The sequence below is a fragment of the Scomber scombrus genome, chromosome 4 (genome assembly GCF_963691925.1).
Source record: "Scomber scombrus chromosome 4, fScoSco1.1, whole genome shotgun sequence".
Taxonomy (NCBI): Eukaryota; Metazoa; Chordata; class Actinopteri; order Scombriformes; family Scombridae; genus Scomber; species Scomber scombrus.
The window spans coordinates 20,023,077-20,044,696 of NC_084973.1; the positions used below are offsets into that span (position 1 = coordinate 20,023,077).

The 21,620-nt window shown below is 41.4% G+C and overlaps 2 protein-coding genes across 5 annotated transcripts in view; one reads left to right on the plus strand and one right to left on the minus strand.

The window, feature by feature from the left end:
* Positions 1–16,206, plus strand: part of aopep (aminopeptidase O (putative)) — a 79,766-nt gene extending 63,560 nt beyond the window's left edge. For 2 of the 4 annotated variants that reach the window (XM_062417836.1, XM_062417835.1), the window contains exons 16-18: positions 7,275–7,361; positions 7,493–7,641; positions 15,554–16,206. In XM_062417836.1, coding sequence (XP_062273820.1) covers positions 7,275–7,361; positions 7,493–7,633 — 228 coding nt within the window. In that variant the 3' untranslated portion in view covers positions 7,634–7,641; positions 15,554–16,206. Of the gene's footprint in view, positions 1–675; positions 810–7,274; positions 7,364–7,492; positions 7,642–15,553 lie in introns of those variants that run through there. The other 2 variants (XR_009925056.1, XM_062417837.1) reach the window with 2 other exon arrangements.
* Positions 16,207–16,860: 654 nt separating this feature from the next.
* The window catches only part of fancc (FA complementation group C), a 28,293-nt gene continuing 23,533 nt past the window's right edge, over positions 16,861–21,620 (minus strand). Inside the window, exons 13-15 of the mRNA XM_062417609.1 lie at positions 21,090–21,264; positions 18,467–18,679; positions 16,861–17,792 (exon numbers count right to left, since the gene is read on the minus strand). Of these exons, the coding sequence (XP_062273593.1) occupies positions 17,595–17,792; positions 18,467–18,679; positions 21,090–21,264 (586 nt within the window). The 3' untranslated portion in view covers positions 16,861–17,594. The remainder of the gene's footprint in view (positions 17,793–18,466; positions 18,680–21,089; positions 21,265–21,620) is intronic.

Consider the following 21,620-nt stretch of genomic DNA (forward strand, 5'->3'; position numbering starts at 1 on the left):
TGCTTATTTAAGTGCATTTGTATTGGAAAATGAGATGCTGTATGTGAACCTGTTAGTGATCTGTATTAGACTATTCAAAAACACACCTGATGGCAATTAAGCACAGAGCAAATCTGATAAAACAAAGTACGAAACACACAGTTTGCTCATTTTGTTCTTTAATGTAATTTTAATAGTCTCAGTACTATTATCCTGGTGTGTGGTATACTTTTTTATTTTTAAAATATACTCAGTATTTATAAAATGAGCCAAAAAGGCCATTATGCCAGATCTTGAAATTATGAGATAAAATCTAAATCTAAAATGTGCCTTGTGGTGACAGAACCAAGGCCACTTTTTGTTTGGCCTCGGGTCCAGCTTTAGCTTTTAGCCTCTTTAGCAGACTTCCTGGCAGATGAAAGGTGAATCTCATCTGCAATTTCCAGGAAAAACTTTCAGTGTTGGCTAAAAATACACAGGGCCATTATGCACATATTCATGCATGGAAAAACACACACTTACTACAAACGTGCACACTCTCTTTTACACAAGCATACACACACCTGAACGCACTTGTCTCAATGCAATGGCCCAGTCCTAATGTTAGTAAACTCATTCAGAAGAGGTCAATCACCTACATGTCTCTCCTTATAAAAGTGGCCATTAATTCTCCTGTCTTTTGCTCTTTCCTTTCAGTATTTCTATTGGTCTCTCTCCTCCTCTGGTTACGTTCATCTTCTCATTCAGCTTCTCTTCATCTGGCACTGCATCCTCTTCACAAGACTGATTTATGAAATTCGAGGATACATCCTCACTTCTTCTGAAAGGCAGTTAGTCATATTTTTACTCACAACGCATTGTTGCATGACAAACCTAATGTGCACTGTGCAACCAAAGAAAAAATTGCACATTCAAAATATCGGATCACAGTAAATCAGTAGTTCTGGGGATGTTTTCAGATAACAGGAACAGATTTTCCTGTTTGCTGTTTTATAAGGTATTTTTCCAACTTAATCCGATGATAATATTTTGTATTTGTTGTACAGTAGCATGGCATACTGTTACATGTTGTTTTACCACCTGTTAGTTTTTGTGTAACTCCAAGCAGAGGAGAGAAGTTTATAGTGAAATGCTCAGTGAAAGTGATGAAGGAGCTGTCTCTTGGTTAAGGGTGGTGTAGAGACAGAGTGGCGTGCCAGCTTAAGTTTCTGTGTATGTGATGTTGTACACTATAGTGAAAAGAAATATGTGGCTGACCGCTGACGTGCGTGCAGTGGGACTACTTTGTGAACGGTGTGAGTGACTGTGAATACGCGTGTGAGCGCGTCTGTGAGCCGGAGCATGTGTTTGCATGTATGAGAGAGAGTGCGTGACTTTGGCCCACTTCCTTTCATATGAGCCTCATGTGATGTGTGATGCTGTGTGACTATGCGTGCACGTGCACATATGTGTGCGTATAGCTGTGCATGCGCACTTCTGATTTTGCGAGAGCTGACATGCATGCGTGTGAGTCGAAGGCTATCTGAGGGTCAGACACATAGGACACATTGTCTGCTGCTGCTCAGACTAGGTCTACTCCTCCAGTGACTGGAGACTTCACGGGACCACATCAAGAACTGCCTGGTTCCAGCAGCCACAACATGTGGAGGAGAGGAGACAAGAGAACAAGTAATTATTAAGAATGAATCAAGAAGCATCTAAGAAAGAACAAACAAAAAGCCAACTAAAGTTTATTTGTGTAGCCTTTAATCACATTCGCATGCCCACATTTGACTGGAAACAAAAACAGCTTCTCAAATGAACAAGAACCTCTCAAAAGGTCTTTAATGTGAAAAATTCGGAAGAATCACAGTGGAGGGAATCCTAGTCAAGGCTGAAAAGATCCCAAGATAGGAAAACAAAAATGACTATATATCATTTTTCAAACATTTTCCAACTGCTTCTCATTTGTTAGGATTTGTTATATTTGATTTTGGATTGTTGGTTTGACAAAACAAGCAATGAAAATGTTATCTTGGGCTGTAGGGAATTTTGCCATTTTTCATTGTTTTCTTAAATTTCTAATTAGTGAATTGAGAAAATAATCAGCAAATGAATCAGTAATGGCAATACATGATAGTTACAGCACTAGTTGAAAGACAGACGGAATGAAAAAGAGAGTTATCGTTTTATTTTCAACACTTAATGTTTCCCCTTTTTTCATTTATGACTGCATGCAATTTATAGTACATTCTCACATTTTGGCATTAAAATCAGGGAACTGCATATGAAGTTGCATTTGAGTGCCAACGCTATTAAATGTGGACAAGTCAAGACTGCTGTAATGCTGCATTTACATCTTCACCCCATGCGTGTGTTCTGTGTATGAGATTCTGACTGAGACTGTGCGTCATGCACACATGCAGTACGTTAGTATCAGTTGTAGAGTTTCTGTGTTTGTGTCGGGATCAGTGGTGGTGGAGGGTGAGAGAGGGGTGGGGGTGCAGTAATAAATGAAGGAATGTCACTGTGTAATTGCATGTGCTGTCAGAGAGAGGGGCCCAGTGAGAGGAAACCAAGTAAAAAGGGGGTAAGGAGACGTGCACCAGGCAGCTGCTCTGCCCCAGGGCTCTCCCCAGGAATGCAACCCTGCACGAGGAACAGCTGCTGGGGCTACACAGGCCAGAAGGGCAGGGCTGGCACCAGAGGGTATACATACTGTACTGTACACACTCCCACATTCATGAATACAGACGCGCCTACCCTGGTTTCCATGTGGGCAGAAGGTAGAAGGACACATTACTCTAAACTTACATCCTTTGCTTTTTGTTGTGTCTACTTTGCGATTTTTGCAGAGTAAGCTGAGGCAGAGAATATGTGAAAAAAGTGGAACTACACTAGAAAGCCCTTCTGAGACCAATTAAACTCACGTTATTTAGCAGGATGTGGAAATAATGGGTGGATTTAAATGTGGCTTTTGTCAATGTAGGGTTGCATGCTGCATAAACAGGTGGAAAGTAGCAAAACATTTTGGGCACAAACTAACAGAGCAAAAACTCCTATTAAAGGACCAGTGCTTAAGATTTAGTGGCATCTTTTGGTGAGGTTGCAGATTGCAACCAACTGAATATGCATCCCCTCACCCTCTCCTTCCAAGTGTGTAAGAGAATCTACGGAGGCCATGAAACAAGCAAAAAGCAGCTCATTCTAAGGTTACAAAAACACAGCAATTGTTATTTTCAGGTATAAATTAATTAAAACATACATGCAAATATTACATTACACTGTTCTGCAAGATGCCACTAAATCTTACACACTGGTCATTTAAGAGCATGCACACATTCAAACAGCACTCAGGTAGATCCATTTGGCACCTTTTTATGATTTCCAGAATGCTACCTTCCAACACAGTGCTTTAGAAATATCAAGAGCTTGAGCTGTTGAAATTGATTCAATGGCCAAATATCGCACACTTGGTCACTGTACTCTCCAAAGGACTAGTTTATTATCCTGAGTGTGTGAAGACAGTTATGGAGGAGATTGAAACCCCCACAAAAAACAGCCAAGGGAAACTATCAGACCTTAATGTAGAGACAGTGCCTTAAAAGATTTCTCATCAGATTTTCTTTTTTTATCGTTCTCCTGTCTCTTTTATCATCCTCTGTCTGCTTCTTCCAAAAGAGCGTATCAGTATACACGCGCACAGTCACACACATACATGCTCATAGCAGATGATGAAGGATGATGGCTAAGGCAGGGACAGGGCCAGTCTCTGATCTCTCCTGTAACCGCGGCAACAGAGCTCCTATTGATCCTCTGGGAGAAAGGCCAGGCATTAGCTTTCACACACACAGACACACACACACATACAGTAAAAAACGCACCTATATACACACAGACACATTGTCAGATAATGAAATTGAACTTGAACTTTGGATTGAGATGATTTCCTTCCTAAAACAAAGTTCACATCTGCTATAATCCTCCGATCTTGGATGAATCTATTCATTGTCAGCGGAGCAGCTTTCAGCTTTGTCTCTCAGCTTGTCAGATGAGCCGTTTGTCTTTTGTTACCCTTTCACATTAATATATGTCGAGCGGACTGGCGAAAAGCATGGAAGTAAAATGTCTTCCAAACGATTTAAGACCTACGAAAAGATTACATATCATTTCATCAACTGCATTCTGCTGAAATTGAATTGTCTTCATTTTATATTTTCTGCACCAAAGCTGTGTACAGTTCAGTAAAAGTGTGATTGAAGAACTTATGTGGTCATTTCCGTCAGTTTAAATTTGAGGAAAACGCTCTGTAATTACAGAAACTATAGTCATATTACAAGATTTCAAGTGTTACATCGTGGCCATTTAAGCAATGAAATGGTCAAGTGCAGTTATTAGGGCCCGAGCGGCGACTGCAAGTCGCCTGGCGAAAGCCCTGTTGAAATTCGTTCATGCCCCAACGTGCAAGTGACCCCATAGTGCAAGTGACCCCAAAGTAATCAAGTAATCAAGTAATCATGTGGTATGGAAGACCCCCGGGGAAAAATGCTATATTGAAATTGTAATGTTTATTATTATTATTATTATTATTCTTCCGACATTTCGTGCCCCAATTTCGCCCCTTTCCCAAATGTGAAAATGCTTATACTTTTGCACGGACGTCCGGCCTCATCCGAAATTCGATATTTTTGGGTGGTCGCACATGGTCGACGCAGAATGGCGGAATAGCGCCCCCTACAAAGTCCAAAAATGCCCATAGGGAATTTTGCTAACTTTGTCCTATGCTCACAAATTCGGTACACATGATGGCTCCGCCCTGAACGTCCCGATATATTAACTTCCCACGTAACTCATAGCGCCCCCCGGTGGTAACAGGAAGTTAACTAAGATTCATTAAAATAACATACTTTGCCCCATCAACTTCATTCAGAACCAGTTGGTGAAGCTACATTATGAAGACTGTGAAGCTACGAGTAATGGCGTCCGTGTGGCGACGCGGCGACCATCAGTTCCTCGCCATGAAAATACGTTTGGCTTTTTGATGGCTTTATTGAACTCGTATCATCATGAAAATTGGTACACAGGTCCAGGGTGCCGACCTCAACGTCTCCATTTGCTCATAGGCGATCTCACTCGTGTCGCCCCCTAGTGGAAACAGGAAGTGCCATATTTTACATCCTCATTGTGCGATTTCCACAAAACTTCACATGTGTAATCAATGTCCCACCCTGAACGCAACCGCTTGTGTTTTGTTACACTCTACTGCCCCCTGGTGGATGAACCATCAACCTCTCATAACTCCGCCATGCTTTGTCAAATTCACTCCAAACTTCACATGACTGATGAGTGGCCGCCCTGAACACACCAGACCACACCAGACCACATGTGTAACTACCTGTGACTGCCCCCTACTGGATGAACGAAACATTGCATGTTTGGCCTCCTTCCAGGTTTTTTCTCACTTTCTGCTTCACGCCACAGCCCCGCCATGCCTCAGGCCCCGCGGTGGCAGGGGTGAGCGAGGGCCCGCCATCGCCGCTTGCGGCTTTAATTAGGGCCCGAGCGGCGACTGCAAGTCGCCTGGCGAAAGCCCTATTGAAATTGTAATGTTTATTATTATTAGGGCCCGAGCGGCGACTGCAAGTCGCCTGGCGAAAGCCCTATTGAAATTGTAATGTTTATTAGGGCCCGAGCGGCGACTGCAAGTCGCCTGGCGAAAGCCCTATTGAAATTGTAATGTTTATTATTATTAGGGCCCGAGCGGCCACTGCAAGTCGCCTGGCGAAAGCCCTATTGAAATTGTAATGTTTATTATTATTATTATTATTATTATTCTTCCGACATTTCGTGCCCCAATTTCGCCCCTTTCCCAAATGCGAAAATGCTTATACTTTTGCACGGACGTCCGGCCTCATCCGAAATTCGATATTTTTGGGTGGTCGCACATGGTCGACGCAGAATGGCGGAATAGCGCCCCCTACAAAATCCAAAAATGCCCATAGGGAATTTTGCTAACTTTGTCCTATGCTCACAAAATTCGGTACACATATGTATTATACCCACATATGCAAAAAAGCCTCTTGACCTCATGACCTCAACCCAACAGGAAGTCGGTCAATTTGGTTTTGATTTTTCCCGCCTAAAATTAACTCCTCCCACAGCGTTCGCCCAATCAAGTTCAAATTAGGTACGCAACATCTCCAGACCTAGCTGAGCTTAAGTTGTGCTCTGCGCATCCGTAGGTCAAAGGGCGTGTCTGCCAGGGCTCAACTAACTTTGGCGTGCTCGCCATGTACATACGAGTGGCTCTCACGCCCACATACTTCATCCAATCAGCTTCAAACTTGCTGGACATGATGATGGCTCCGCCCTGAACGTCCCGATATATTAACTTCCCACGTAACTCATAGCGCCCCCCGGTGGTAACAGGAAGTTAACTAAGATTCATTAAAATTACATACTTTGCCCCATCAACTTCATTCAGAACCAGTTGGTGAAGCTACATTATGAAGACTGTGAAGCTACGAGTAATGGCGTCCGTGTGGCGACGCGGCGACCATAAATTCCTCGCCATGAAAATACGTTTGGCTTTTTGATGGCTTTATTGAACTCGTATCATCATTAAAATTGGTACACAGGTCCAGGGTGCCGACCTCAACGTCTCCATTCGCTCATAGGCAATCTCACTCGTGTCGCCCCCTAGTGGAAACAGGAAGTGCCATATTTTACATCATCATTGTGCGATTTCCACAAAACTTCACATGTGTAATCACTGTCCCACCCTGAACGCAACCGCTTGTGTTTTGTTACACTCTACTGCCCCCTGGTGGATGAACCATCAACCTCTCATAACTCCTTCATGCTTTGTCCAATTCACTCCAAACTTCACATGACTGATGAGTGGCCGCCCTGAACACACCAGACCACATGTGTAACTACCTGTGACTGCCCCTTACTGGATGAACGAAACATTGCATGTTTGGCCTCCTTCCAGGTTTTTTCTTACTTTCTGCTTCACGCCACAGCCCCGCCATGCCTCAGGCCCTGCGGTGGCATGGGTGAGCGAGGGCCCGCCATCGCCGCTTGCAGCTTTAATTTAACTGGTTTTAATGAAAAATAGCGTGTTATTTTTTTATGTTTCCCTTCTTCTTTGGTTTCTTGGTTCTGTTGGATTGCTTCTGGTCGATTGCTGTACTGGCCTTTTGGCCAGACATCTCTTGAAAGTTAGACTTTTTATCACCAGGTCACATTTAAAATAAATATATATTTGTGTTTTGAAAATGCATTAATAGTTGTCTTTTTTTTTCCTCTTACAGGTCCGACATCGCTGGTGTGAGCTAGTGGTCAAACACGGATACACTCAGGCTTATGGAGATGTGAAACACTTCCTGGTTCATGACCAAGTACATACACACAACTGTTGAATGGTTATCCTGCATGACACAATTAAAATACTGAATCAGTTTAAAAGAGAAGGCTATATAATTAGAAGAAAAATAAAATGGAGGTGATTTTGTGTTTTTGTGTGTTCCAGGCCATGGGTGTGTATCTGTACGGGGAACTAATGGTTCAGGAGGATCCTAAGCAACAGACTGTGGCCCGTCGCTGCCTCTCATTGGTCAGTGAAGAAATGGACCAATCTGCACGCAAAGTGGTGGAGGAAATGGTCCTATGACATTGGAGGTAAAGTCTTATTCTCATTTCACTGATTTCCTTTTAGCTACAAGAGTGTGACATTTGGTTGTATGTCCCGGGTAGCAGTCTTTAAAAAACACAGTTGCAAAATGGAGCCAAAGCACAATACATTTTTCATCTTGTTCTTTTGCACATTCATTCTTGTACTTGTTATCCCAAAATCAACATCATCTTAGCGGAGCTCTGGTTTCACCAAAATGATATTGGCTCTCACTGGTTCTGAATATGGAGAGGAATTATATTGACATGTCTTAGAACAAGCTGAGCCAGTAATGTTTGTGTACCATTATAAAAACAGAAGATCTGGCAGTCTGCTCAGGGGTTTCAGTTGCTTTGTATTCACAGTTCAGTTTGCAACAAAATGGCTGATAATAGGCTGTGAGTTCTACTTGAACCACCCGTGGGGAACAGATCCAGTAACATAATAGCACAACACAGCTCAGATGGGCTGTAGCTGCTCAAATATTCTGTCATGTGACACTGAGATGTCAGGCTATGTATTGTTATTCTTCTTCAGTTTTTTCTACATTTTACAGACAATATTCAGATCTCTTATATAACATTTTAGTCTGAGATGGCATCTGTAAAAGAAAGCTTTGTGTTTGATTGATCCTGATTCCATCTGCCCCAGTGGACAGTCCACTCTTGAGTCATTTGGCTACCTATACGGTACATTCCTTTTCTGATCCCACTGCGTGTGTGTGTACATGTTTGTAGACTCAGAATGGGGCCTTTTCCGTGGCTTCACAGCAGCGCCGTCAGGATGTGATTGTCAGAGAAGGAATTTAGGAATGCGTTCCTCAAACAAATGAGAGAGGGAAGAGAGAAAGAGGGAGAATGGGTCAGCGAGCGTTTTCTGAGGGGCTCAGAACCGTCTCCACTCAATGTGGGGTAATTTTTTCTACTGTTGACTCTGAAATTCCTCCTCTGTGTGTGTGTGTTTGTATGTGCAACCACAACTGTTGCCCACTGGGCTTTCTGAATACTCAGAACAGTGAGGGGTTTATTTACAATAAATGAAGGGAAGAGAGAAATGTATGGTTTAGACAGACTGACAGAAAAGGGAGGAAGAGAAAGAGCGGAAGGGAGGATTGGAGTGAAGACAGAAGGACTCTTTGAAGCTGGGGAGCTTTTCATAACAGTCCTGCTTTTACTGGAATTAACCTCTGAATAATGGCAAAAGGCAATTAAACTGATCCTTGTTCGATAATTCAACTACAGTAACCAAATTATTCTTCAGAGCTGTTGAACAATATAATTGTGAACCATGGATTTTTAAGGATTTTTGGGCAGCATTTTGCCTTTATTTGATTGTTTCAATAGATGATAAAGACAGAATGGAAAAGAAAGGTGGGGAGAGAGAAAACAGGATGACATGCAACAAAGATTTACAGCCAGAATTTGAATTTGGGGCACTGCAATTGCATGACATGCTCCTGAAACTGCAGGGCATAACATAACTGATATTGTTCAATTACATTTGTGATTTTAGCTTTCTCCAACAGCACCCCACCCACTTCAAACTAGAGAGAAAAGCAAGGAAATATTTAAATGTTAAATAACCTAAACTAACCCAAATTTTGCTGGAATGTGTTTCATCTTGTTGCTTAAAGAATGAAGCTGGTTGGGAAAATAAATGTACTTACTTACTTCACATGCATTTTAGAAAGCATTACAGGACATACTTTACAACCAGAATATCACCAGTTAAACTCCAGCCATGGTACTTTGTTACATGTTGTACCTCTCTCTCTTTCCTCACGTTTCCTGTCTGTTTTTACACTGTCACTATCTAATAAATGCAAAATCCAGAGTAAAATAATCTTTAAAAAAAGATTTAGGTAAAATGCACATATTACTTGACATTTTATTAAAATGAAGACCTACTTGGATCTCTTTCTGTCCCACCTTTTTACTCAGAACCATCCTCTGAAATCAACCAGCTTTGTTATTATCAAGCATGCCCCCAATTCAGCCAGTATAAGGTCAAACAAGGCGTCTGTAACCTTGGTCAACACTGGCTGCATCAAGAGCCGCTGCTAAATACTTATCCACATAAACCTGAGTGACTTACAGCACTAAATCCTTTTTCAGGCCATGACCATCCACTACAAGACTGGCTTTTATCTTCGGACACAAACGTGCGCCACACACAGACACACACACACACACACACACACACACACACACACACACACACACACACACACACACACACACACACACACACACACACACACACACACACACACACACACACACACACACACACACACACACACACACAGAAAGAGACAGGTTTATACATTTGCACAGGATGTGAAAGGCTTTCTAGACAAGTGCTCGGCATCTGGTTCACTCCTGATAAATCTCTGACACGCGCACGCACGCATACAGTGCGCACACACAGCACACACACATACGTATGTAGCGCCTATCTGTCTGTGCCTGCAGATCTCTTGTCATCATCCTTCACTCCCTCACTACACCTCCCTGTGGAGCCTCCACACAAGTACAGGAATGAATGGAGGAATGAAATGGAGCAATGGCAAAGACGCACGAAAGAAGAATAGAAGAAAAGGAGCATTTAGAGATTAATATCCCAACTTTTAGTACTGCTTCCCAAACAAGCCTTTGTAGACATCAATGGATCATGCTGTTCAACTCAGCTCAGGTCCAGATTTCTCTCCAATTAAAGTGATGGATGAGCCGACTCCCTCACTGCTTTTTCATATTGCACTGTTGGGAGATTTATGTTTTACTGCTCAGTTTGTGTTCCCCTAATCATCCTTTCTTAAGTAGAACAGTCCTCCCTGTACCCTTTACACCCTCACACCCTCACAAGCACACACACACACACACACACACACCCCAGTACAGTGGGATTAGGCTGGGGCAGGCTGAGAGGGTTTTAACTGAAAACAACATGTCTGTCAAGGCGCACTCCCAGCTCTGTGTTTTTAAACCTAAAAAGCACAACCCTTTAAAGGAGAAGGGTGGTCTCTCCCTGTCCTTTCCTTTTTTCTTTTCCCCTCCCTGCTTACTCCCTCATTCTTTTCTTCCCCCTGTACATGCCTCTGGAATCCCTCTTGATCCGCTTAATGAGGGGCATATCGCCGGGTTAGCCGAGCGTGGCGAATAGGAGAGGAGGAGAGGGGTAACCAAGGAAATAGTGTGGGAGAGGGAGAGAGGATCTACAGGTCTGGTCTCTCATGACTGCACTGCGATGGCAGGCGTAAAGAGAAAAAGAGAAGAACAGAGAAAGTTAGAGATCTTTCATATCTGGGTGTTGCAGGTTAGTGATGGACTGGAGCTGGACTTGAGGATGTTGGCAGAGAGAGAGAGAGAAAGAGAGAGAGAGAAAAAAAAAGACAGAAGATCTTCTTCTTTTATGTCTGGGCTGTGAGGGTTCCTGGCGTGCTGATTTGTGACTTATGATAAAATCACATTGCCAGGGATTACCACACAGCCCTGACCCAGCCGGCTGCCATGGCAACCAGAACCTCTCCTGTACACACACACACACACACACACACTAGACTCTCTACAAAAACGAAGACATGATTATCTTGGAGTATGTGTGTATGATTTTGTTTGAGGAGTTGATGATTTGGAAGTGCGAAGCAGAAAAAGGATGATGAGGGGGGAGCCAGAGGGTCTTGATATGGGTGTTTTGTGTGTGTGTGTGTGTGTGTGTGTGTGTGTGTGTGTGTGTGTGTGTGTGTGTGTGTGTGTGTGTGTGTGTGTGTGTGTGTGTGTGTGTGTGTGTGTGTGTGTGTGTGTGTGTGTGTGTGTGTGTGTGTGTGTGTGTGTGTGTGTGTGTGTGAACGTCAGTCAGCCAGACAGGTTTTGTATCCTCTCTCCAGCCAGGCACAGAGCTTAGCTGATTGGTGAACAGTGATTGATTTCCTCTTTGTTCACAGTGGCTAAGTTCTGCACCTGAGGAGAGCATGACCCAGACAAGCAAAGAAAGGAAAGAAAACGAATGTGTGTGAAAGAAAGACAGAAAAAAAGTATAACTTTTTTACAGTAGCAAGTGTGTGTTGATTTGCTCAAATCAATTATCTAATGTGTGTTTATACATTTCAGTCACTTCGTCCTCTGCTGTTTTTTTGCCTCTTTACGTGATTATCCTGCATCCTCTCTCATCTCCTTTCACTCTCTTCCTCCTTATCCTTTTTTCCCTTTGGTCCAACCTCAGTCTAATCTCCTCTCCTCTCCCCACAATTCAGTCTTGCTTGCTTGTCTGTAAAACTTTCCACCGAGACCTTCTCGCTCATAAGAATTGAGCACACAAGCCTCCTCACAAATTCAAAATGCTGTGCAACATTACTAATGAGCGCCACGCTACGCTCTCCTGCTTTGTCTGTTGTTCCTCCCCTCCTTCTTTCATCTTCTTTTTCCTTGCTCTCTACTTCCACCCCTCCGCCTCTGTCTCCTTTCAATAACTTAGTATAAAAGCTAATCCCGCAGATGATGCTGGTTTGCACGCTCTGTAGTTCTAGCGAAGGTGAGAGCCAAGTACATCAAGAGAGAGTCTGGACTTCCACTGCTAATGAGGCCTGGGGAGACCCAAACACTGCTAATGCTGCTGACAGATATTTCATCAGGAGCAGTGGCCACCATCATCATTCTCCTACATCTCCATTATTCTGTCTTTCTTACGGCAGACACTCGGCGAGTCTGTAATTTGTAGTAGGCCTGCAACTATTTGTCGACTGACAGAAGATTAATTACCAAATATTTTTATAATCAATTAATCGTTTTGAGACATTTTTTGAGAAATAATCTCCAAATTCTCTGATTATAACTTCTCAAATGTGAATAATTTATGCTTTACTAATAAATACGTTATATCTTGTTTGTTTGATATGTTCAATGACAATGGAGTGTTAAACTGACACGCTGTGGTTTTATAGAGGATGAGGGTCCAGAATATTTCTTGGCCAAGTGCCTTGCTGGTATCACTCTCCTCATGGAAATCTCTGCAAGAAAGCAAATACACACATTCCCAAAAGTGTTGAACTATTCCTTTAACCTAAAGGGTAAAAAAGCTTGACAGGGCCTGCAGCAAATCAGTGCATAAAATCATCCTTTAAGTACTTAAATTGCTTCAGGTTTAAAACTTCAAATCAGTTTGGCAGTGAAAAGTGCCATCTGTGCATCCCTGGCTGATATGTATTGATTTGTGATCTAATCTCAGCCTCAGGAAGCCAAGATACAGACATCCATAAAGCAGATGGATTCTCACAGAGCGCATTTCCACACTGTGAGGGAAAACAAGACTCAGGCGTCAAAGATGGAAATCTTGCAACCATTTTGGAGCTTTCCATCATTTAGGGTCAGTTTCATTTTATTGGGACAATTTAGTGTTTTCTACAGTGGATTTACTGCATGGTTTTAGCTTCCATTGTTTTGCCTCAAGATAGGAGAAACAAAAGGCTGTGATCCTGTAAAACACCCACTGATAACAAGAAAAACAGGAATTCTCAGTTGGGTTACAACACACGCTTTGTTTCAAGCATGACAGAGTGTGCCGAGAGAAGTTTCCCAAATTAGTCAAGATAAGCTTGAACACAAATCACAATGCAAACTGAAGGTATCTGCTTGCAAGACTAAGTTTGTTAGCAGTATCAGCAGGTATATTGTGAAATGTTCTATTTTCTGTGCACCGTCTGCCAACACAATGATCAATAAATCTCATTCTGTCCAGTGTAGATAGATTTGTATTGGAACTGTTATACAAAAACTTTCATTTGCATCTTCCTACCAAACAAAAAGTATTTTCAAAAGTCCTGCTAACGATACTCATCAGCAACACCCAATCTGTCAGTAACTGCAGCTGAAATATATGCAACGTATTACTGATGTGTGAAAGTATAAAACACTGACCCACAGTAACTCACTGCATAACTTTAGCTACATATTATACTGGAGGCATTTCAGAGTCCACTTTTACCAGCTAATTGTAATGCAAAGCTATACTGTTCTGGAGCGATTTCTCCCTAATCAAAACCGTGACAGATGGTTGAAAATGCATTTTAAAACTGGTCAGTCTTTTTTTGGCAGGCAGAATCTGAGCCGTGAGGAGGTATTATAGCGCTCTATATATTCACAACGACAAAATGGCGACTAAACGAGGACAGCTGTGTGAATTAGAAATGAGGGCCATGTGGAGCCTGCCATTTTTAGACCTATATTTAGGGCCTGTTAAAAGAGTAATGACCATCAAAGGCCTGTAAAAGAGAGGAATTGCCATCAGAGCCCATATCTAAAAGGTGATTTATTACACCCTAATGGGAGGGAAATGGCGCTCTGCACATCAAAGGACAAAGCAACATTGTATAAAGACACCGAAAATAAACTTATTAGGCCCACGCCACCCACAGCCTATTTTCTTCATGCAACTAAACTTGACTGATTATCTCTTCAATGTTGTATATTTTGTGGAGCTCCTGCGGGGGTTAGATTCTATTTCAAAGTATATGTTTGCAACTTTTACATTTTAAGTGAGGCAATGTGCATGCAGATCTTCACAGTGGAATGTGATATTGATCGATTTACAACTCGATTTTTATGATTGGACTTCTTTTTAAAATAGTCCTTTAATGTCAAATATGTATCGTCATTGTCATTTTGGATAGCTTCTACCATCCAGCAGTGGTGTTGCTAACACTGCAGTGATGAGGTTTCTACCCTGTCAACTGCATCTCTCACCATCAAGTGCAATCCAACAATCTTTGCTGTTTAAATGAACCTAGTGTGGTTTCTTGAGGGCTTGGAGAAGCAGAAAGCCGCCTGACATGCAGCCTGAGTTAGCATTACTTTTTGCTTCACTGCAGACACTGCAATAATAGAAAGGAATAAGGTTCAAAGTGAGCCGGCACTTCATGAGAAAGACAGAGATTTGGGCTTGGTTTCCTGTGCCTACTGAGCTGATTATCAGTCCTACAGAACCACTGGCTCAGTTCAGCAGGAACAGGAGTCCAGTCCATTCACCACCAACCACCAACTCTGCTGAGGCACTGGTCCCAACTTCCCTTCAACAGATTGCAAAGAACAGCTGCTGCTCCATCGTGCATATTCATTTTTAAGGGTTTTTGGATCTGAGACGTCTTTGTTGAGACTTGCTGATAAATCTGCTATGCCCATTTTATCAGACAATATTGGCCTATCACAGATACATCTTAATCTGCTTAATATACTAATCTAATCTAATTATTTTTTTAAAAATATATAATTAGAGAGCCAAAATACTTCATTTTCTTTCCTTCATACTTGTCATACGTGAGGATTTGCTGACTACAACTTTAATCTTTTAAGGTTTTGAATTGTTGGATGCGCAAAACTAGCTATTTGAAGATGTAATTTTTTGGTTAATTGCTTCTTCTTTTTTTCAACAATTTATAGATAGAATAAATTAAATAAATTATTTATAGTGAAAATAATTCTTAGTTGCAGCCTTTAATACATACTTATTAACACATAAATCAGCTGATTAATATCAAGAAATGCTAAAAAATATGCAAGCAGTACTTTAGAAATACTGTCATCATTACATAGTTTGTCCACTAGAGGGATCTAGAAGATCCACTAAATCTTGGTTACAAATCTTAAATAAATACATTCCTCATCAAAAATGTTTTTTTGCTATATTTTTGTGTAATAAACATATATTACCTGTTATGTCATGCGTTTGTTTGTTTTTAACCTTTCCAATATTGGTATCGACCTCAAACATCAAGTGTCGCAACATCTAAACTGAATTATTTGTGGGTATAGAATACACAGTGTTCATTGTTTGTCTTCAAATCAGGTAGATAACAGTTCAGCGAGAAAATTGTAGGCATCTAACAAATGTTCTGTAACGCTCCAATCTACTCATGTCTTTGTCTTCCAGGTTGCTAACTACAGACGGAGATAACAGGAGTTTGGCACATGGAGCATACCAAGGTCCAGCACTCACCTCCTCTTCCTCGGTAGGAGAGGGGACGCTCAGCAGTGTGAACACCAGAAGGCTGCGCCCTTACTCTACAGCCGAGGCCAACTGGCTATGTTTAGAGCACAGCAGTTCTGCTCATTGAAGTAAAGAAATTGCTGGTGTATGTGAAGTACTAACAATACAAGCTGTTCCTGGTAAAATACAATGTTGACTAAATTACTGCTCTGATCAGACATTAAACAAATGCTACACTGTTTCACTTGTTTAAATATGAATGATAGGTAATGGGAAACATTTCATGGATAAAGACACCTTTATTCATGTTTAAAAACCTGAACTTCTGTGCTTGTTAGTTTCTGTGTATGTATGAATGTGTGTGAGCTGCACACGTCTGCGTATGAGTTCATGTCTGTTTAGTCTGAAGCCATGATTCGGTTCTAAAGAGTTTAGACTGGAAATACTTTAAGGTTAGTCATGTTTTTATACATAACAGATTACTTCACTCCTGCCTGTAACGACACTGGAAAATAAACAACCGACAACTCTCAGGGTATTTCTATACTTGATAGTCATGTAACCACTGTGCCAATAATAATGGCAATTTGTTTTTCTCAGAGATTCAACTTTTGAATGTGGTTTCATTCAAATAAAAAATGTGTTTCTTAAAATTGTTTCATGACTTTCTTTCTGTTTTAAGATTACTGCTTTGGCATTTTTGCCATAATTTGACAGTTAAATGTGCAGTGAGAGACAGGAAACACGGGTCAAGTGAGGGGTTTGAACCACAGACGCTGCAGCCAAGAAGAGTCGAGCCTGAACAGCCTGATCAGCTAGTGCCTAATGCCTTTCACGCTGATTTTACATGCAAATAAGCAAACAAATCATAATCATATAATATAATAAGGATATCTGTATTATTGAATTAAACTGTACAAATAATAAAGTTAAGGTAGATTACATTTTCTTCTCGACAAAATCAATGCAGAAAACTGGTTTAGGAATTATGTCTAATTATGTATTTTGTGAAATGACTGTAACGCAAGAAGATATCCACCCTTACGGACCATCCTGTCACACGTCTGCCTCCTGTAAAACATGCAACATGAGTCCACCTGTCCATCAGGAATTGCTGAAGCAGTAACGTCCATGATCCGGAATTATAATACATGAAAATGACCTCGTATTTATTCCAGTTTTCACTTTAAAAAGTGAAAAACAAAGCAGGAACATCTGGAATAAATAACTTCAAAAAAAATATCAGTGATCCTAAATGATGTAAAATGTTGCTTTGACATCAAAAATAGTCATGACGTGTCATAGCACATCATTGCAAAGTCTGATAGAAGCAGCGAACATTCATATGGCCGTGGTAATTATTAATGTCTGTGCTAAAAATGATGGATCAAACATAAAGAGAGTCATTCTTCACCTTTATAAATAATGAAAGAACAGAACATTTACATTCAAATGAACATTACATGACATTACATTTCATTGTGCAGACTGTCATATATTCAGTATTGTTGGAATCTTTTTCATATAAACAGATTTTTTCACAGATTATAATTATACAATTTGCATTTGGTTTTCTTTTCCTCCAAACCTAAATGTCTTCCAGTCAGCATGTGTAGCGTGAAGGATTTGCACTGTGAGACAATTATATGAGTGGGAGGACTTTGACACGATGTGCGAGCTGCTGCTTCTTTGCAGTGTGATCTGTCACTGCTGAAGTGTCCTTGTGGGCCTTGTAGTTGTGTCGTGTGTGTGTGTGTGTGTGCGTGCGTATAATTGTAGCCTCTCCATATAATCTGTCCTCGCTGTGCTGTTTTGACACGCTCCTGTCATTGTACAGCAGCATATCTACACAAAAGCGGGGCAATTTGTCATTCTGAAAACATGTGCTAAACAACAAAAAAAATCAAAAAAACGCTGAGCTGAGGATGAACTCACTGCTGCGAGGTTATGCGCATGTGTGCGTGGGTATGCGGTCTCACCTGCTTTAGAGTGGGTGAGTGTGTGCTTGTTTCTCAGCAGGGCTCTGTGCTGCATACATATGTGTAAGTGTGTTTTGAAGCGCCTTGATCCTGAGATGAACTCTGTTAGAGTCGCTTGATAAGCAGCTTCCTCCGTTCAGTCTGAGCTCCAGTGAGCCGAGAACACACACTGCTTCACTGACCAGACCAGTCCGATCCACCACCTGGACTGACACACAAGGACAGAAAGATTGCATCCAGCTTTGAAAATGGAAAACTGACATAAAAAAATGGGATAAACAAAACAGCTCAATAGATCTTTCCAGAAACTACAGTAAAGCACGTACTTGAAATTAAACTTTCAGAAACTGACTCTAATATCATATTTGAGTATTTCATGATGTATCCACAATCTAATTGACATCCAAAAATCTTACTGTGGTGTACAAGGAATGAAAAATACAGTTAAAAACCCATGATTGCTTCTAAGAAACCAAGTCTGGGTGATATGTAATGCCATTGATACAGAGCCTACAATAAAACAAAATTGTCAATATTGTTGTACATTACACGTTACATTCATATGAATTTAGCATTTTAGAGCAGTACATAAACTTTGGTTTTCCTTTCACTTTGACAGAATCTCTCATGTATATTTCAGACATCTTGTGATTGTTTCATCAACTGTTGTTTCCCAGGTCAACAAGTGGCTATAAATCTCAACCTTTTTCTTTTAACTCATCCATTCATCATTTATTCACTGATTTTCTTTTTTTCATTCTTTTGTAGTAAAACAACATGTGCAATGAGTTATTGTGCATGACCATCTTATTGTGGAACATGTGGGACATAAATTTGTCTGATTTACCGGGGGAAGAAAATCTGATTATTTCCTCACCGTCTGCAAAATCTCTGTTGATCCACTCAGCGATTTTTGGGAGAAAACAGCAAAGTTGACCAAGAGGTCAAGGACTGATAATGGAGCTAGTGATGGCTGCTGAGGGTTTGGTGACAGAAGGGCGACCAGTGACTGTAGGTGGTCAATGGGAGGAGGACAAGCTAATACTGAGAAAAGGGGGCAGAGGTGGTCCCATGCATCTTTGGCACGTACCTGGAGACAAAATTAATGTAAATGTATGGTTAGGAGACAGATTTTTATCTATGGACCATAGATAAAAAAAATCAAGAAACACCGTTTATAGTGTTTTTCCTGAAAATAAAATACAAATCAATAATTCACAAATGATGGAGAAACACAACCTCACGCGAAGAGAACAAGATCGTAATAGGAGTTATGGCAGCGCCGACAGCGAGTCTCCCAGGGTTATGAGAGGAGGCGGACAAACAGGAGACAAAGAGATGAAACTCACTGACACTCACTGAGAAATCAATACTACATCACCCTTTTCACCTCGCTCCCCTCCCTCATTTGGATTTCTCTCTCTCTTCACCACTGTCTCTCTCTGTCTCTCTCACTATCTCTCTTTCTCTCTCTCTCTCTCTCTCAGATAGGGGTCATCCATAATTTATTTTTTAATGTGTTTTTCTTCTTTCTTTGTTTTTGTTGTGTAGCTTTCAGTGGCGACACACCAGCCAAGAGCAAGTAATACTCCATCTACATTATGTTGTTGAGTTATGATATACTGTAGACAGACTAGCTGAGATTATATCCACACTCCTTCTCCAGTCACATCAACAAACCTCAGAGCCTCAATAATATTGTTCTTTACTGTTTGGCTACAGCGGTGTTGCTAATGCAACAATAGCAACAAGACTTTCATTTCTATGTTTCAAAAATAATTAGGGCCCGAGCACTGACCAGTCAGTGAGGAACCTATTGCTTTTGCCAAGATTCTTATTATTATACTTCATTATTTTTCACGTTCTTATGCCGCGTAATGAATCGCATTTTTGGTGGCCTGAACATGCATGAAAACTCATGAAATTCTGCACACGTGTCACATCTGGTGAAAATTTATTTAATTTAACGTGATTGGACACAAGTGTGGTAAGGGGACTCGATAGCGCCCCCTAAAAGCAGGTCATGTGACCAAAAACTTTGTCTGATCTTCGTGAAACTTACAGGACTCATAGCACTCATGGGTAAACCCCCAAATTAATTTTTTCAAAATTTTCGCTCTAACAGGAAGTCGGTTATTGTGCATTTCCTGCGTCAATTTTCCGATTTTCCCACTGTGTTTAGAGGACTTTCCCGTCTTCACAGAATCACCAAACTGCCCACATAGGTTCACACTCAGGAGCACTTTAATTTGAGACCATAACTGCACCTGGGCGTGGCACAACAGCTCAATAGCGCCCCCTAATGCCTTTATCCATTTTGTACATTTTCACAAACTCCTGCACTCACCAAATTGTACACATACTTCAACAGTCACACATTTTGACTACTGACAAAGTTTGGGATTTTTAAGTGAGAAGATGACTCCACAGCGCCCCCTGGAAGATTTCAAAGTTTAAGCCCCGCCTTCCACATGGACATAGAGAAATGAAATCGACAAGGCCTATGTATCATGTCCAGACGCACAAAAAAGCCTCTTGGACCCATACCCTAAGTCCAACAGGAAGTCGGCCATCCAGGCTAAAATGTTCAATCTGGATGATTTTTATTATTATTATAGTTTTACGCCTTTTTGACAGCCTAAACATGCCCCAAAACTCACCAAAACTTGCAATCATGTCCGATCCTGCGAAAAATTTGATATTTTAAGGATTGTGGAAATGGCCGACGCAAAATGGATTAATAGCGCCCCCTAAAAAATTTAAAAAATCAAGCCCCTCGATCCAGATTGACGTAGACAAACAAAATTCGGTAAACACATGTATCATGTCCAGACGCACAAAAAAGCCTCTTGGACCCATAGCCTAAGTCCAACAGGAAGTCGGCCATCCAGGCAAAAATGCTCAATCTTGATGCTTTTTTGGCCCTTCACCCACATTCCTTTTATGCTGAGAAGTCACCCAGACTCATTTATGGTCTTAGTTTGCCATCTAGTGGAGACATTAACCCCATCACACAATGTTCACTTAAAGGCACAGGAACAAAGACATCTACATGCCAGTTTCGACAGCCTTGCCACTGCCGCACGCACCAACGTGCACGTACGGCGCGCGTTACAGTTGGGGGGAAAGCCGGGGGGTGCGAGGGCCCTTCGACACTGCTTGCAGTTTTAATTTCAAATTAGTTTTCCAAATGAAATTGTAACAAAATAGTAAGAATAAGTCTACAGCCACAATAGCAGCTCTGTGAAGCTGTGCTAATTGCTAACAGCATGTTAAGTTTGTCACAATTATGTACTTATATCATGATGGTGCTACATAAAAAGTTAAGGCTTCAAAGACCATCATCAAGGCATCTGCACCAAATTACCAAATGCCATCACAAACCATCAAATAGTTATTCAGTTTAGACTAAAGCGGTGGACCAACTGACCACCATGCTAGCTGCATGGCAAAAAACACTGAAATTATCTTTTCTTATTTTTCTTTTTTAGAAGTCTTACCAGCTGTTGAGCCCTGTGGTGCCCCCTGTTGGTGGGATGGTGGTAGAAGGTCAGCAGCCTCAGCAGGGGGTCACAGTCCTCTGGCCTTGCAGTCACCAGCAGCTGGGCCGTCGCCTGCATCCAGTGGGCACACTGAACCAGCAGGAACCAGGCCTCAAACACTTTGTGGTGACCCCTGCAGGACAGAAAAACAAGCAGTACTCAACACTAATGGTGAAAGGGCTGCCTGAACACTGAGCTCCAGTGGGCATCTTGGGAAATTAAAGGTTTTTCTGTGGTGGTGCTGCAGCAGAAGTGAACCACAGAACTTAATTATATGAGCACTTGCTGTCTGACCTCTAAGAAAAACTCTATCATTCTAAACTTCATAATTGTCTCTTTTAACTAGTTATTTTATTCAATTTCATTCATAAAAATCAGTGGGTTACATAATAAAAAAGCAGTACACTAGACCTTCATGATTCTGTAAGGCTAACAGTGTAATGGGCAGGTTTATCTGGGAATAACCTACAATAATTTGGGTGGTTTACT